Here is a 19,484-nt window from a genome sequence, read left to right as displayed (position 1 = left end):
TTTACAGTGATCCAGTTTCATTTATCTTCAATGCAGTGTTGAGGTTTGAACAGCACCCAGACTGTTCTCACAGGTCAGAATACAAGACGCCATTTATTTACTTGCGAGCCACATGTTGTAAGTCATTACTACAGTCTGTAGCGGTGCATGCTGGCTGGGATGTTATCAGTCTCATTTCGTGGACAGGTTGAGGAATGGTGTTGTTAGCTAAAGGGCCGCCTGAAGGTTAGTGTTCATATTGATGGATGAAGGAGGGATTTAGCTTATTGCTGTAGTGTTACCTTCACACCATGGAAGAAATACCAACAAGTCAGGCGTAGGGAAGCGAGCCAACCTCACAAGCGGTTCATTATAAAATCAAACCTGAAGGAAATTACTGTCCTATCTCCTTTCTCAAAGCTCTTTGTTAAATTCACTCTTGTGTATTTTTTCCCCTTTTCCACGCCCCCTCCCTGGGTACAGGTGCTTCTATTAGCTTACTTCATTAAGTGGAAGTTGATTGTCTTTTCCTACGGGACCTTTCGTGATGTATGCAATAAGGTTGAGTGAGGGAAACCAGTGATTAACTGTGATATTCAGAGGGGCACTGTTGGTTCAGAAGCCACTGCTCTCTCAGGCTTGCTATGCGGAAACTCTTGACAATGTAAACTTTTAAATCTGAGAAAGAGTTGTTACTCATCTATCATGCAGTGTTGTCATCCCACGCAGCATTTTCCATTATAGCCACTAGATAACTTATCACAAATGTGCTATGAAATATGAGGAGAGTCAATTCTTGGCTTGCTTCATTTCAAAGCAGATGTTTCTGAAGATGCTCTCTTACAAGCAAGTCTCCTACAGCAATGCACTAAACTGGTAATTAGGTTTGTTTACACTCTGAAGAAGCTTTCCTCAATGTATCCTCCACTTGCTTCTTTGAGAATGATTGATAATAGAGATACTACATTTTGCATCATTAAAGGAATAGTTCACCTTAAAATGAACATTTTGTCATAATTTAATTGCCTTTGTGTTGTTGCAAACCTATATAACGTATCTGTGTTTGTATGTATTTATTCTTAGTATTATTTGTTATGCATTTCCTGGCCTATCTTTTTAGTATAATGTAAATAAATGAAGACTGGGTCTTTAAATTTCCTAAATGACAATTCTCAGTAATTAATGGTTTCCATTTGGGTCTGTTCCTTACACAGTTATCAAGCACTCAGAAAGTACTAATGTACCAATTTATGATACTTTTGTGTACTTTTTGAAGCTTGACAGCTCCAGTTCCCTTTCATTGTCACTGCATGCTTTGACCATTTTATTAAGCGAAATGTCTCTCTTTCATGGAAGAAAGAAAGTCAGAAGGGTTTGGAATGGCATAAACAAGATGAGTAAACCTTTTCTTTGGGAATATAATAATCATAGTGCTGTTTGCATTTGCCAGTTCTGTCTGTCTTCCTGTCACCACATTCTTATTCAGCTGCAAACCATGAATGACATTTCAGAGCTAAATGTGTTAACACAAATGGTTCAATCAACAACAAATGCAGAGAAATAAATCACAGTATTTGTCTGTTCTTTAAAACGAGATATGTTTATGCAATAAATGTATGTAGAGATGTATCTTTTTTTATAAATCTAGACAGTAATTTTCATTTTCTTTTGGGCATCTGTGTAAAGCAGTCACATCTGATTTGTGAACTAATTGTTCTTTTGAACTGCTGGTTCATTTTAATGATTTGGTTAAAAAGATTCTCAACAAATTTTCAAAAATAACAGGGAGTAATGGAGAAATTAGGGTGTAAACCTGTTGTGCTGGTGAACTTAGAGACAAGGGAGAGTAGGATCCAAATGCAGTATGTATTAAACTATAATTCAAGGACAAGGAACAGGAGCCAAAAAACAGGCACAGAACTGAAGAAGCCAACATAGCATCCGACAGTGGACAAGACCTGACAATGTAATACAGAGGTTTAAATACACACAGGGTAGCAATCTGGCAAGACACACTTGAACACAATCAGGGAGTAATAAAGGAAACCAAAAGAACTATAAACTGGCTACAAACCAGACAGGAAGCAACTTAAAAGTCCAAGTGAAAAACAGGGAACACAGGCCAGACTCATTATAAAGCATTAAAAGTTAATTGTTGTATTTAAATCATAAATTCATATTTCATAAATTAATCCATGCATCATAAAAATTTAGGATTTCTATTCATGCATCAAACAGAGCACCCACATTTTTTTTAAAAAGCTTAAAATTTTGCACTGTGAGTGTTGGATTTTTTTTTTTAAGATGGCATATGTGAATTTGAACAGATTTTTTTTCTTATGAATGTTAAGAAACATATCTGATTTGGATCTAGTGGACCCTAATTATACAGATTTTCCTTAAGATCAGTCAGTCAACTAGTCAATCATACCACCCACCAACAAATGGATTATGAAAATATGTAGTATTCTTGTCGGAATGAATAATGCTCTTTTTTTCTCTCAGTTAATTGGTCCTTCGGCGTACGGTTGCCATTATGCATGAGCATTTACAAATCCTTTAAAATCCATTTACAAATCTCTCTCTCTCTCTTTTCTCCAGTTTGTGGCACAGCCAAACTGTCAGCAGCTCTTGGCCACACTATGGTATGATGGTTTTCCTGGCTGGCGGCGCCGTCACTGGGCAGTTAAGCTGGTCATGTGCTTCATTATCGGCCTGCTCTTCCCTGTCTTCTCGCTGGTCTACCTGCTGGCTCCAAAAAGCACACTGGGGCTCTTCATTAAAAAACCCTTCATCAAATTTATCTGCCACACAGCCTCCTACCTCACTTTCCTCTTCCTCCTCCTCCTAGCCTCACAGCACATAGCACGCACCAACCTACACATACAGGGCCCTCCGCCCACTGTGGTGGAGTGGATGATACTACCTTGGGTGCTGGGTGAGTGGATGTGTCATGGGGATGTAGGTCATATAGCATGTATAAATTTTGTTAATGAAATATATTATGAAATTGTGTGCAAGTCAACACTGTAGTGATATTCTTCAAATATTCAGGTCAGGGATTTTAACTTAACACTTAACCCAAGTAATAAAGTTCTCCAGCTAATTAAACCTTAACCATTAAAAACACACTGTTTTCAACTTTATTTTGTGAATTATTTAAACCTTTGGTGTGATATTTCTTTTAATGTTTTCAGGCATTTTTCTCTCATATTGATTTACATCGAATACTTTCAAAATATAACCAACATCAATTGAAATATTTGATTCAATTTCTAATATTAAAAGTTTATCATGCTATATTTATTAAAATATATTATTAACAGTGGATGGTGTGCAGCTGCATGAAAATTTTGTTTGATACAAAGAATCCCAAATTTATTACAAAGAAAATTATTTTCTTATGGCCGATAACCAATAAATTGTTAAAAAGAAAATACATTAATATGTGACCCTGGACCAGAAAACCAGTCTTAAGTCACTGGGGTATATTTGTAGCAATAGCCAAAAATACATTGTATGGGTCAAAATGATCCATTTGTATGCAAAAAATCATTAGGATATTAAGTAGACATCATGTTCCATGAAGATATGTTTTAAATTTCTTACCGTAAATATATAAAAACTTCATTTTTGATTATTAATATGCATTGCTAAGAACTTAATTTTGACAACAAGGCGATTTTCTCAATATTTCGATTTTTTTTGAACCCTCAGATTCCAGATTTTTAAAAAGTTGTATCTCGGCCAAATATTGTCCGATCCTAATAAGCCATACATCAATGGAAAGCTGATTTTTTCTGTCTAAATTCTAAATTTATTATATTCTTATTATTTAGTAAATCTCTGGTTTTATGGCCCAGGGTCACATATTTTGTCTAAGATAAAGTTCTAAAAACTAAAATAAATATGTGAATTTAGGCATGTGTTATAATGTACATTAATAATAGATATTTTTTGTAATATATGCAAAAATTACATTTAACTGTTATTAAGTTATTAAATTATTAGTGTTTCTAAATGTTAACTTTGAGTGTAAGATGATGACAAAGCTAATCTAAATGTATATGTAGGGAAAATTAGTATGCACAATTAAATATGCAACATCAACTGTTACAATAAATTAAAATTAAAACACTAAAAACTCAAATAAATCTACAAGGGAATTCAGGCATCACTATATTATGCACTATGTATGTATTATGTACTATATGAAAAAATATAAATGAATTGTGAGATTAGCTAAAGATTACATTTAACAGTGTAATTAAATTATTAGTGTTTTATGCATTTTGTTTTATTTATACAGCTGTATATAGTAAATAATGCACAAATCTGTACATAATTCTTCTGTTTCAGATTCATATCACAGTGTTATTATTAGGGCCCAAGCCAGTAAGGCGCAGGGCCCTATTGTTCTTCTAAGGATTATTATTAGGGCCCAAGCCAGTAAGGCGCAGGGCCCTATTGTTCTTCTAAGGATTATTATTTTTTTTTTTTTTTTTTTTTTTTTTTTTTTTTTTTTTTTTTTTTTTCAATCATCCGGGCACTTTTGGGGGCCTTAACGTGCCCGAAAACTCTCGAAAATTGGCACGCACATTGGAACCTGCGGCCATTAGGACGCCGCTGAGGCTGGGACCCGGGCGTGGCACAGGGGCTCTACGGCGCCCCCTGGAAAATTGTCAGAAAACTTGATGTATAGCTCACACATACTTGCACGTATTCATATGAAACTCGGTACACATATAGAACTCATTGAGCTGAACAACTTTCACGCAGCATGTCTTAGGCTCCGCCCAACAGGAAGTCGGCTATTCAGGGCTGTTTAAAAAGCGCATGCTCTGGAATTTGATATACTCCTCTGAGGATTTCCATACGATTGCCACCAAACTCGGTGAACATGATCTCAGGACATTGGGGACGCTAAATTGCGAAGATATTTTTGATATGTCGAACGGTTTGCCCGTGGCGAGGCGATGAAGTTATGGCGAAAAATGAGACCCAGGAAATGCCTAATAACGTCCACATACATTGTATGATGTAGATCAAACTTCAGTGATTTGTTCTTTGTATGATGCCGATCGGATAGATGTGACTATTATGACTGAAAGTTATAGCGCCACCAACTGGCTGCAGGAAGTGTGTCGTTTTCAAAATGCTTTGAATTCAGCATCTTATTTTTACTCGATTTGCTTCAAACTTCACCAGAATAATGTCAAAACACGGCCGATGTAAAACTGTGAAGGGAAGATTGATATCTAAAATTATGTTGCCATGGCAACGTGTCAAAGTTGAAAATTCGTTTCTGGTGATTTTGAGGCAGATAACATGTTTAGAATGTCATGAAACTCAACACACATATGAGTATTAATGATAGTTAGACACTGGAAAAAGCTCATATACGGGCGTGGAAGAGGCACTCTATAGCGCCACCTTTTGTCAAAAATGAGGGGGTTAGTTTTAGCTACAGACCCCAAACTCGGTACATAAATTGTTCTAATTAATCCGGACAACTTTCTAATTTACAGTCATTAGCTACGACCAACAGGAAGTCGGCTATATTTATTTTAATGTGGGTTTTTTTTAAAAACGGGCTGTAAACAAATTAATACTCCTCCAAGCAGAAACACGGAAATCACACCAAACATTTTTTATCATGATGCCAAAATACTGAAGATGCTAAATTGCGGACGGATTTAGGATATCTTGAACGATGATTTAATGGCAATTTATTAAAGTTACAGTAAAAAAGATCATTTCTTTTTTTTTTTTATCTTTTAAGAGCAGCTTCCAAACACTTCATAAAAAATTACATACACAGAACAATACAGTCTGAGGATATGTGATTAATTTTATGAATTTACAATACACTATGCAGAGGAGAAAATTTGAAAACTATCAGAGAGTTAGACTTAGACTGCTTCTGAGTGAGAGATCCCTGTCAGCCTGCAGCTGAGTGAGGGGTGGGGGTGGGGTGGGGTGTGAGTGACTGTGTGAGTGACTGTGTGGATTGAGCCAGTGGGTGAGAGAGAGAAAGAGAGAGAGAGGGTCTGTTTTTTTAAATCTTTAAAAAATGCTTATAAATCATTAAAGATTTTGATAACACTTTATAATAAGGTCTCAATTCTTAACATTAGGAAATGCATTAATTAACGTGAACTAACAATGAAAAATATATTTTTACAGCATGTTAATTTTTCCATGATAGTATGAACTAACAAAGAACAATTTTTTTTAAAGCATTTATTAATCTTTTTAATGTTAGAAAATTAGTCATGTTCAAAAGATAAACTTTAAAATGTAATAATATATAAACACATTTTGGAATTAATATTGATCAACATTAAATGGTATATAATTATTAATGATTATATATATATATATATATATATATATAATGATAGCTACAGACACCAAACTCGGTACATAAATTGTTCTTATTAATCCGGACAACTTTCTAATTTACAGTCATTAGCTACGACCAACAGGAAATCGGCTATTTTTTTTTTTTATGTGTTTTTTTTTTTTTTTAAACGGGCTGTAAACAAATTCATACTCCTTCAAGCAGAAACCAAAAATTCACACCAAACATTTTTTCACATGCTTCCAAGATACTGAAGATGCTACATTGCGGACGGATTTAGGATATCTTGAACGGTGATTTAATGGCAATTTATTAAAGTTACAGTAAAAAAGAACACTTTTTTTTTTTATCTTTAAAGAGCAGCTTCCAAACACTTCATAAAAAATTACATACACAGAACAAGACAGTCTGAGATATGTGATTAATTTCATGAATTTACAATACACTATGGAGAGCAGAAAATTAAAACTATCAGAGTTCTCCTGTCTCTGTGCTTCTAATGTTTGCGGTGGGTGACTGGGTGGGTGACTGACTGTGTGAGTTCAGTGAGTGTGGAGGGGGAGAGAGAGAGAGAGAGGGTCTGTTTAAACTTCTCAATAAAATCCTTAAAAAATGCTTATAAAGCATTAAAGGTTTTGATAACACTTTATAATTAAGTCTCTTTTGTTAACAGTAGGGAATGCATTAATTAACATGAACTAACAATGAAAAATATATATTTTACAGCATGTTAATTCTTCATTGATAGTATGAACTTACAATGAACTTACAATGAACAAAATATTTTTAATATTAGAAAAATAGTCATGTTCAAAAGATAAAACTTTAAAATGTAATAATATATTAACACATTTTGGAATTGATTTTGATAAACATTAAATGGTATATATTTATTAATGATGTAAATTAACAACAGTTAAATAATGTTGTTTTTAACATTGGTTAATTCACAAATAACATTAAATATTAACAATATATGTTTTACTTTATTCATTTGTGTTAGAATAAATTATTCATGTTAGTTAATGGAAAAATAAATCATTAAAAAATGCTTATAAATCATTAAAAGCTTTGGTAACTATAATAATTTCTCATTTGTTAGCATTAGTAAATGCATTAACTAACATCAACTACCAATGAAAAATATATTTTCACAGAATTTAAAGTTTTATATGTTGTTCTGTGTGTGTGTGTTTCACAGAGTTGATGGTTTGGAATAACCCTTTAATTGCCGTATCCCTTAAAACCAAACTGCCAGAGGGTTACTGTAATGTGTGTGCTCGCTGGGCACCGTTTTATCGATGCCACCGGGATGGCGTATGCTGACGGCTTGGGCCCGTCATCGCTGCTCGCAGCTATATTTTTTTTTTTTTTTTTTTTTTTTTTTTTTTTTTTTTTTCAATCATCCGGGCACTTTTGGGGGCCTTAACGTGCCCGAAAACTCTCGAAAATTGGCACGCACGTTGGAACCTGCGGCCATTAGGACGCCGCTGAGGCTGGGACCCGGGCGTGGCACAGGGGCTCTACGGCGCCCCCTGGAAAATTGTCAGAAAGCTTGATGTATAGCTCACACATACTTGCACGTATTCATATGAAACTCGGTACACATATAGAACTCATTGAGCCGAACAACTTCCGCGCAGCATGTCATAGGCTCCGCCCAACAGGAAGTCGGCTATTCAGGGCTGTTTAAAAAGCGCATGCTCTGGAATTTGATATACTCCTCTGAGGATTTCCATACGATTGCCACCAAACTAGGTGAACATGATCTCAAGACATTGGGGACGCTAAATTGCGAAGATATTTTTGATATGTCGAACGGTTTGCCCGTGGCGAGGCGATGAAGTTATGGCGAAAAATGAGACCCAGGAAATGCCTAATAACGTCCACATACATTGTATGATGTATATCAAACTTCAGTGATTTGTTCGTTGTATGATGCCGATCGGATAGATGTGACTATTATGACTGAAAGTTATAGCGCCACCAACTGGCTGCAGGAAGTGTGTCGTTTTCAAAATGCTTTGAATTCAGCATCTTCTTTTACCTCGATTTGCTTCAAACTTCACCAGAATAATGTCAAAACACGGCCGATGTAAAACTGTGAAGGGAATATTGATATCTAAAATTATGTTGCCATGGCAACGTGTCAAAGTTGAAAATTCGTTTCTGGTGATTTTGAGGCAGATAACATGTTTAGAATGTCATGAAACTCAACACACATATCAGTATTAATGATAGTTAGACACTGGAAAAAGCTCATAAACGGGCGTGGAAGAGACACTCTATAGCGCCACCTTTTGTCAAAAATGAGGGGGTTAGTTTTAGCTACAGACACCAAACTCGGTACATAAATTGTTCTTATTAATCCGGACAATTTTCTAATTTACAGTCATTAGCTACGACCAACAGGAAGTCGGCTATATTTATTTTAATGTGGGTTTTTTTTAAAAACGGGCTGTAAACAAATTAATACTCCTCCAAGCAGAAACACGGAAATCACACCAAACATTTTTTATCATGATGCCAAAATACTGAAGATGCTAAATTGCGGACGGATTTAGGATATCTTGAACGATGATTTAATGGCAATTTATTAAAGTTACAGTAAAAAAGATAATTTTTTTTTTTTTTTATCTTTTAAGAGCAGCTTCCAAACACTTCATAAAAAATTACATACACAGAACAATACAGTCTGAGGATATGTGATTAATTTCATGAATTTACAATACACTATGCTTAGGAGAAAATTTAAAAACTATCAGAGAGCTCTTAGACTGCTTCTGAGTGAGAGATCCCTGTCAGCCTGCAGCTGAGTGAGGGGTGGGGTGGGGTGGGGTGTGAGTGACTGTGTGAGTGACTGTGTGGATTGAGGAGCTGGGTGAGAGAGAGAAAGAGAGAGAGGGTCTGTTTTTTTAAATCTTTAAAAAATGCTTATAAATCATTAAATAAGGTCTCAATTCTTAACATTAGGAAATGCATTAATTAACGTGAACTAACAATGAAAAATATATTTTTACATCATGTTAATTCTTCCATGATAGTATGAACTAACAAAGAACAATTTTTTTAAAGCATTTATTAATCTTTTTAATGTTAGAAAAATAGTCATGTTCAAAAGATAAACTTTCAAATGTAATAATATATTAACACATTTTGGAATTAATATTGATCAACATTAAATGGTATATAATTATTAATGTTTATATATATATAATGATAGCTACAGACACCAAACTCGGTACATAAATTGTTCTTATTAATCCGGACAACTTTCTAATTTACAGTCATTAGCTACGACCAACAGGAAGTCGGCTATATTTATTTTAATGTGGGTTTTGTTTTTAAACAGGCTGTAAACAAATTCATGCTCCTCCAAACAGAAACACGGAAATCACACCAAACATTTTTTCTTATGATGCCAAAATACTGAAGATGCTAAATTGCGGACGGATTTAGGATATCTTGAACGATGATTTAATGGCAATTTATTAAAGTTACAGAAAAAAGAGAAAACTTTTCTTTTCTTTTTTTCTTTTAAGAGCAGCTTCCAAACACTTCATAAAAAATTACATACACAGAACAATACAGTCTGAGGATATGTGATTAATTTCATGAATTTACAATACACTATGCGGAGGAGAAAATTTAAAAACTATCAGAGTTCTCCTGTCTCTGTGCTTCTAATGTTTGCGGTAGGTGACTGGGTGGGTGACTGACTGTGTGAGTTCAGTGAGTGTGGAGGGGGAGAGAGAGAGGGAGAGAGAGAGAGGGTCTGTTTAAACATCTCAATAAAATCCTTAAAAAATGCTTATAAAGCATTAAAGGTTTTGATAACACTTTATAATTAAGTCTCATTTGTTAACAGTAGGGAATGCATTAATTAACATGAACTAACAATGAAATATATTTTTTACAGCATGTTAATTCTTCATTGATAGTATGAACTTACAATGAACTAACAATGAACAAAATATTTTTTATATTAGAAAAATAGTCATGTTCAAAAGATAAAACTTTAAAATTTAATAATATATTAACACATTTTGGAATTGATTTTGATCAACATTAAATGGTATATATTTATTAATGATGTAAATTAACAACAGTTAAATAATGTTGTTTTTTAACATTGGTTAATTCACAAATAACATTAAATATTAACAATATATTTTTTACTTTATTAATTTGTGTTAGAAAAAATTATTCATGTTAGTTAATGGAAAAATAAATCATTAAAAAATGCTTATAAATCATTAAAAGCTTTGGTAACTATAATAATTTCTCATTTGTTAGCATTAGTAAATGCATTAACTAACATCAACTACCAATGAAAAATATATTTTCACAGAACTTAAAGTTTTATATGTTCTGTGTGTGTGTGTTTCACAGAGTTGATGGTTTGGATTAACCCTTTAATTGCCGTATCCCTTAAAACCAAACTGCCAGAGGGTTACTGTGATGCTTGTGCTCGCTGGGCACCGTTTTATCGATGCCACCGGGGTGGCGTATGCTGACGGCTTGGGCCCGTCATCGCTGCTCGCAGCTATATTTTTTACTTTATTCATTTGTGTTAGAAAAAATTATTCATTTTAGTTAATGGAAAAATAAATCATCAAAAAATGCTTATAAATCATTAAAACCTTTGGTAACTATAATAATTTCTCATTTGTTAGCATTAGTAAATGCATTAACTAACATCAACTACCAATGAAAAATATATTTTCATAGAATTTAAAGTTTTATATGTTGTTCTGTGTGTGTGTGTTTCACAGAGTTGATGGTTTGGATTAACCCTTTAATTGCCGTATCCCTTAAAACCAAACTGCCAGAGGGTTACTGTGATGCTTGTGCTCGCTGGGCACCGTTTTATCGATGCCACCGGGGTGGCGTATGCTGACGGCTTGGGCCCGTCATCGCTGCTCGCAGCTATATTTTATTGTTTGTTTTTTTAGTCTAACTTATTTAACTGTTCTTTGTTCTCATGTCCTATGTATGTATGCATGTATGTACCAAGAGCTCCTTAAAAAAAACACAACAAATTCCTTATGTGTTTGTGCACACTTGGCGAATAAAACTAATTCTGATTCTGATTCTAAATGTAAGAGAAAACATGCAATATCATCTAATATATATCCAATTAGATCAACTGATACAATAAATTAAAATATTTTCCAATAACCAGTATATTCTGTATTCCAAGTTTAGGCCTGTATGTTTGTGTGTTTTGCTCATAGGCTTTATATGGGCTGAGATTAAGGAGATGTGGGACGGAGGTTTTAATGAGTACGTCCATGACTGGTGGAACCTGATGGACTTTGCAATGAATTCTCTCTATTTGGCCACTATATCTTTAAAGATCGTCGCGTATGTCAAGGTGAGCTCCTCCTGTAAATGTTTTGCTGTCGATTCAGTCATCCACGCTCACACTCGAATGCACGCGAGCACATGCACGCAGACACAATCCAGACTTCATGACCATCTGCATCTGTGTTAGTCACCCTGCATGGAAGGGGTTCCAGCCCACTTACAGCATGTGTGTGTGTGTGTGTGTGTGTGTGTGCATACTTGTGCGATATGATAAATGATTCAAGCCATATAATTTATGTTTTGTTTTGTGTTTGGACACGTTTTCAAGAATTACGTTTACAGGCTATAAATGGTTGTGTGAATGTTCCTGTCTACATGTATTATTATTATTTTAAGAACGATTTCAAAACATGGGAATATGCTGTAAAAAAAAAAAAAGAAGCAAACTGTAAATTACTATTTAATTTTTTTTTCATTTTCAGTTTTTTACACATTTTTTCAGTGTTACTTGCAGTTTCTTTTTAATTGTTTGTGAAATTTACTAGCAATTTCTCAGTGAAAATGGTTTCTACACCATTTTTGTGTGTGTGTGTGTGTGTAGGGGTGAATTTATTAGACAGTTAATATTGTGGTCTTAGTCCCAGTAGAGAACAGAATTTAAAGCAAGAAGAGCTCAGCCATGCCTGGCACTGGCACTAAGCCAGCCTTATTTCTCTGCCTACTGAAACATGGAATTGAGGGATGGTGCTGAGGGGAGAAGGCATCTCATTCCATCCTCAAGTGAAGTAGGCTAAAGCTCAGGAAATGCCTTAAGAATCTGTTAGACCTTTAACTCAACTGCCTAGAAAAAGACTGAGGCATATCCAGAACAAAAACTAATTGAAGAACTTCCACACACTGTAGTTTCCGCATTGAACTTTTCCATTATTCTTCACCAAACCATTCCTTATATTTCTAGAAGGAATTCACAAAGAGCGATTTGAACCTACTGATAGTATTGCATTTGTTTCTGCTGTCAGTAACAGCACCTGATTCACTCAATTAATTATGCAAATCCCGTTAGTTAATGGTGCAATCACGTGCTGATTGCAATTTTTATTGCACCACTGCAATCCAAGCATTTGAATCCACTCTTTAAAATGGCAAAATGTTACAGTATGTGTAGATATGTGATATTTATTACACTCTTCTCCATCTTCTGATCATCATTTGATGAATTAATGCTGCCATGATCACTAGAAAATGTACGCAAACATTCCTGCATTAACTGCAGCAGGCAAGTAAGCCAATCCATTCACGTATGTGAATCTGATCCACTGAGCCACGTTTGCATAAAAAGGAGGCTTATTTGTTCAGAAACAGAAACAAATGACAGTGACTTGGCAATGAATATAAATATGCATGATGTAGCACTGTACCAGTGCATTTAGCACCTGGTTATGTTGGAATGTGGGTGTTAAAGTATGTGAATAAGGCTAAAAATGGACTTTACACAAATCCACCAAGACTTGGCTAACCATCTGAAAGCATGATCCCAACGCACATACACTAATGATTAAAAGTGAACAAATATGTAGCGCTATCATTGTTAATCATAAGAAATATTTCTTTGAGCAGCAAATCAGCATATCAGAATCATTTCTGATGGTGACACTGAAGACTGGAGTAATCATGCTGAAAATTCAGCTTCAACATCACAAGAATAAATGACATTTTAAAATATAATAAAATAGAAAAATAGTTATTTTAAATTGTAATAATATTTCTAAATATTACTGTTTTTACTGTATTTTGATCAAATAAATGCAGTCTTGCACTACTATTGCATTATGTTTGCATAACTAGAAGTAATTGTGTTTACATACTTGTGTAAAGTACATTTTAAATCACAGGGTTTAGTGCTTATTTCACTGCACTGAAGTGGCACAGCATATAGTTCTTACAATGAAACTAAATAATGACATTTTTGTCCTCTCTAGTATAACAGTTCTCGTCCACGAGAGGAATGGGAGATGTGGCATCCGACGCTGATCGCTGAGGCTTTGTTTGCCATCGCTAACATCTTCAGCTCGCTTCGGCTCATCTCCCTCTTCACGGCCAACTCTCACCTGGGCCCCCTTCAGATCTCACTTGGCCGCATGCTGCTGGACATCCTCAAGTTCCTCTTCATCTACTGTCTAGTGCTACTGGCCTTCGCCAATGGACTTAACCAGCTATACTTTTACTACGAGACAGAGGCAGCTGATGAACCCAACCACTGCAAGGGGATCCGCTGTGAGAAACAGAACAATGCATTCTCTACGTAAGTTTTCCAGCTTTCTATTTTTTTTCAACTTCTGACATCTGTTTGTTGTGTACTTTTTGTGGTCATATTGTATTTCAAATCACTTTTGCTGCTATTGAGGTGGGAAATGGTTAAGGTTAGTGACAGGTTTGGTGGTATGGGTGGGTTTAAGGGTGGGTTAAGGTGTAAGGGATGGGTCAACAGTGTAATTATAAATATAATTACAGAAATTAATTACAGATGTAATTACATATAGGTATGTTTAACATGTATGTAAAAACATGTATGTACACAATAAGTGCATTGTATCAAATGATTAATTTCAATGTAAGTACACAGTATTTAAGGCCACCTAATATAAAGTAGCTTTTAAAAAACTCACAAAGGAGGGAAAGTATCTTCAGCTTGTGTTAACCACAGACCTTGTTTCAGGCATTTAACTAAACACCTCTTCAAAAAACCCATTGACTTCGGGGTGATGGAATTGGAAGTGCTAAATGCTAACTTGTTTATATCCTCCCTGCAGCACTCTGTTGGCCCCATATATATCTTAGTCAACTACTTTTTAGTAGTTCTATGTAGTCAGTTTTTGAACTGTTTTTGAACAATTTTAGATTGTTAGTAGTTTCAAGGAAGCTTTCTCAATGCTGTTTGTTTACAACATGCATTCATCCTTTCCTGCTCTGCAGCTTCAGATCAGCCTCAGTCAATGCCTGATAGGGCAGTGCTGATGCTGCTTCTGAATATTCATTAAGACCTCTTGCTTTACCAGTGATTTTTTTTAATCAATGACGCATCGATAAGCGCACAATCATCCAGCACTGCACAATAATGCAGGTTCAAGAATCATCTCATGAATATTTATGAGAGCAAATGTTGAGAAATAAGAAGATAAATCTGTGCTGTGTCCCTCAGAAAACTGCAACTGCTCTGTGAAATATAAACACCTGAAACGTAAAAAAAAAAACATCTCGGGTTACGAATGTAACTCTTGTTCCCAGAGAAAGGGAACGAGACACTGCTTCGGTAACGACACTTTGGGGATCCCCCTCAGCGTAGCGCATCTGAAGCATGAATGAAACTATTCCAATCCTGATTGGTGTTGCGTTATGACGTAACATGGGACGGCATACTTGGAAGATACAAAGGGACGCCGGCACACAACAGAGTCAGCTTTTGCGATGAAGCAAGCCACTCCCAGGCATGGAGAGGTGTGGCAAAGAGACGCAGTGTCTCGTTCCCTTTCTCGGGGAACAAGGGTTACAGTCGTAACCCGAGACGTTCCCTTTCGAGGGAACTCACACTGCGTTGGTAACGACACTTTGGGGAACGTATACCCGCTATACCACCCCAAAACATGCCTGTCCCTAATGTGAAGCTGAACCAGGCACAATTTAGGACGAGAGCACTCATGCACCCGGCATGGAGGGAATAAAACCTAATGAAAGTATGCGGTGTGGACCACCCAGCCGCATCGCAGATCTCCTGCAACGGGACTCCTGAAAGGAGGGCCCTAGAGGATGCCATGCCTCCAGTAGAGTGGGCCCTCAAGGCCACAGGTGAAGGCAAACCGCGCACCTAATAGGCCAAGGTAAAAACCTGAATAATCCAATTACTAATCGTCTGCTTGGAAGCAGGAAGTCCCTTCTTGGGTGATCCAAAGCACACCAACAACTGTTCCGACCTCCTCCAATGAGAAGACTTCTGAATAAAGATATTCAAAGCTCTGACAGGGCAGAGAAGATGAAGCCTCTCTTCTTCTGCCGACACATGAGGCGGAGGATGAAAGGCCTGAAGAACCACAGGCCGTGCCACATTAGATGGCACCTTGGGCACATAGCCGGGCCTAGGGTGTAAAATGGCTTTTACTCCTCCAGGGGCAAATTCCAGGCAGGTTGGCGAGATAGCCAAGGCCTGGAGATCCCCCACTCTCTTGAGCGAAGTAATCGCTAGGAGGAAGACCATCTTAAATGTCAGGTTCTTTGCCGTAGGCGACTCGATAGGTTCAAAGGGGGCAAGTGACAGCCCTTCAAGGACCACAGCCAGATCCCAAGTTGCACCATGGAGGAAACGCACGACCAGCTGGTGCCTCCCCAGAGGCCCAACATCTAAAGGCTCGTGGAAAGCCGCAATGACAGCCACGTACACCTTTAGTGTGGACGGGGTAAGACCAGCAGAGAAACGATCTTAGAGGAACTCCAGCACTGAAGCCACCGGGCAGTTAACTGGGTCCAACCCACGTTCTCTACACCACGTAGAAAACACATTCCACTTTAGGCCGTACAATCTCCTTGTGGAGGGAGCACTAGAACTGAGTATGGTCTCGATCACTCCAACCGACAAGCCAGCCTCTAGGTACTGCGCCCCCTCAGGGGCCAGACCCACAGTTTCCACAGCTCTGGCCGAGGGTGAAAAATTGTGCCCCCTGCCTGAGACAACAGATCCCTCCTCAGAGGCCAGAACGGGGCTACCAGCAATAGACCGACCCCCCCTTTCCGGACCCTCTCCAGAACTCCCGGGAGCAGAGCGATCGGGGGAAAAGCGTACAGGCGTAGCCTCGGCCACGTCTGTACCATGGCGTCGAACCCCAGCGTGGCTGGATGCCTGAGAGAAAATCACAGTGGACAGTGGGTCATCTCTCGAGACGTGAACAAATCCACTTCCACTGGGCCGAACCTCTCGCATATCGACTTCACCACCTCGGGGTGAAGTCTCCATTCCCCGGGCCTCAACTCCTGCCTCGACAGGACGTCTGCTCCCTGATTCTGGTCCCCGGAGACATACATCGCTCTGAGAGACGACAGTTTCCCCTTGGACCACAGGAGGATCTGGTACGCCAATCTGCACAGAGGGCACGACCTCAGATCCCCCTGATGGTTCAAATACGAGACCACTGACATATTGTCTGCTCGTATTAAGACATGGTGACCGCTGAGATCTGGGAGAAAGCTCCTCAGAGCCTTGTAGACCGCTAGCATTTTCAGACAATTTATGTGCCATGAGGAATGCCGGGCCTGCCACAGACCTCTCGCAAAGCGGCTGCCCACAAGGCTTGGTGGGCAGTACCGGGGCTTTAAGGGACAACGCAACGTCAGGGGAGAGGTAGCTGGCTAAAGGCTCTTCCACCCGAGGCATCGTCCCATAACCGTACTCACACGCTCCCAAAATGTTACTATAATCTAACACAAGAGGGTTAGACAGTCGAGCGGAGTACGGTTTATTCCATGACTTACACAACTCATTGTGTATGTCAGGAAAAAAATGGTAAACCCCGGCGTTGAGGCTGAGACCTGTATATATATATATATATATATATATATATATATATATATATACACACAGTAGTCAACATTTGAAGTGGATCAAAAAACTTAATCAAGGTTGTCCTAAGACAAAAACGCATTTTGGTTTTAGGTTTTAAGACAACTTTGATGAAAGGTTTTGATCCACTTCAAATGTTGACTACTGTATATACATATATATATACAGGTCCTTTTCAAAAAATTAGCATATTGTGATAAAGTTCATTATTTTCTGTAATGTACTGATAAACATTAGACTTTCATATATTTTAGATTCATTACAACACAACTGAAGTAGTTCAAGCCTTTTATTGTTTTAATATTGATGATTTTGGCATACAGCTCATGAAAACCCAAAATTCCTATCTCAAAAAATTAGCATATCATGAAAAGGTTCTCTAAATGAGCTATTAACCTAATCATCTGAATCAACTAATTAACTCTAAACACCTGCAAAAGATTCCTGAGGCTTTTAAAAACTCCCAGCCTGGTTCATTACTCAAAACCGCAATCATGGGTAAGACTGCCGACCTGACTGCTGTCCAGAAGGCCATCATTGACACCCTCAAGCAAGAGGGTAAGACACAGAAAGAAATTTCTGAACGAATAGGCTGTTCCCAGAGTGCTGTATCAAGGCACCTCAGTGGGAAGTCTGTGGGAAGGAAAAAGTGTGGCAGAAAACGCAGCACAACGAGAAGAGGTGACCGGACCCTGAGGAAGATTGTGGAGAAGGACCGATTCCAGACCTTGGGGGACCTGCGGAAGCAGTGGACTGAGTCTGGAGTAGAAACATCCAGAGCCACCGTGTACAGGCGTGTGCAGGAAATGGGCTACAGGTGCCGCATTCCCCAGGTCAAGCCACTTTTGAACCAGAAACAGCGGCAGAAGCGCCTGACCTGGGCTACAGAGAAGCAGCACTGGACGGTTGCTCAGTGGTCCAAAGTACTTTTTTCAGATGAAAGCAAATTTTGCATGTCATTCGGAAATCAAGGTGCCAGAGTCTGGAGGAAGACTGGGGAGAGGGAAATGCCAAAATGCCTGAAGTCCAGTGTCAAGTACCCACAGTCAGTGATGCTGGTGTTGGTCCACTGTGTTTTATCAAGGGCAGGGTCAATGCAGCTAGCTATCAGGAGATTTTGGAGCACTTCATGCTTCCATCTGCTGAAAAGCTTTATGGAGATGAAGATTTCATTTTTCAGCACGACCTGGCACCTGCTCACAGTGCCAAAACCACTGGTAAATGGTTTACTGACCATGGTATTACTGTGCTCAATTGGCCTGCCAACTCTCCTGACCTGAACCCCATAGAGAATCTGTGGGATATTGTGAAGAGAAAGATGAGACGCAAGACCCAACTCTCTGGATGAGCTTAAGGCCGCTATCGAAGCATCCTGGGCCTCCATAACACCTCAGCAGTGCCACAGGCTGATTGCCTCCATGCCACGCCGCATTGAAGCAGTCATTTCTGCAAAAGGATTCCCGACCAAGTATTGAGTGCATAACTGAACATAATTATTTGAAGGTTGACTTTTTTTTGTATTAAAAACACTTTTCTTTTATTGGTCGGATGAAATATGCAAATTTTTTGAGATAGGAATTTTGGGTTTTCATGAGCTGTATGCCAAAATCATCAATATTAAAACAATAAAAGGCTTGAACTACTTCAGTTGTGTTGTAATGAATCTAAAATATATGAAAGTCTAATGTTTATCAGTACATTACAGAAAATAATGAACTTTATCACAATATGCTAATTTTTTGAAAAGGACCTGTATATACACACTCACTGGCCACTTTATTAGGTACACCTTGCTAGTACCGGGTTAGACCCCCTTTTGCCTTCAGAACTGCCTTAATTCTTTGTGGCATAGATTCAACAAGGTGTTGGAAACATTCCTCAGAGATTGACATGATAGCATCACGCAGTTGCTGCAGATTTGTCGGCTGCACATCCATGATGCGAATCTCCCATTCCACCACATCCCAAAGTTGCTCTATTGGATTGAGATCTGGTGACTGTGGAGGCCATTTGAGTAAAGTGAACTCATTGTCATGTTCAAGAAACCAGTCTGAGATGATTTGAGCTTTGTGACATGGTGCATTATCCTGCTGGAAATAGCCATCAGAAGATAGGTACACTGTAGTCATAAAGGGATGGACATGGTCAGTAACTATACTCAGGTAGGCTGTGGCGTTTAAACGATGCTCAATTGGTACTAAGGGGCCCAAAGTGTGCCAATAAAAT

General features: G+C 37.9%; 1 protein-coding gene across 1 annotated transcript in view; it reads left to right on the top strand.

Moving 5' to 3' along the window:
• LOC306873024 (short transient receptor potential channel 5-like) overlaps window positions 1-19,484 on the top strand; it is a gene marked incomplete at both ends in the record, with an annotated part of 68,326 nt that overhangs the window by 33,317 nt on the left and 15,525 nt on the right. The window contains 3 exons of the mRNA XM_079422016.1: window positions 2,581-2,917; window positions 11,581-11,720; window positions 13,633-13,955. Of these exons, the coding sequence (XP_079278142.1) occupies window positions 2,581-2,917; window positions 11,581-11,720; window positions 13,633-13,955 (800 nt within the window). The remainder of the gene's footprint in view (window positions 1-2,580; window positions 2,918-11,580; window positions 11,721-13,632; window positions 13,956-19,484) is intronic.

The sequence above is a fragment of the Barbus barbus genome (assembly GCF_936440315.1).
Source record: "Barbus barbus genome assembly, chromosome: 7".
Classification (NCBI taxonomy): domain Eukaryota; kingdom Metazoa; phylum Chordata; class Actinopteri; order Cypriniformes; family Cyprinidae; genus Barbus; species Barbus barbus.
This window is presented reverse-complemented; position numbering and strand designations above follow the sequence as displayed.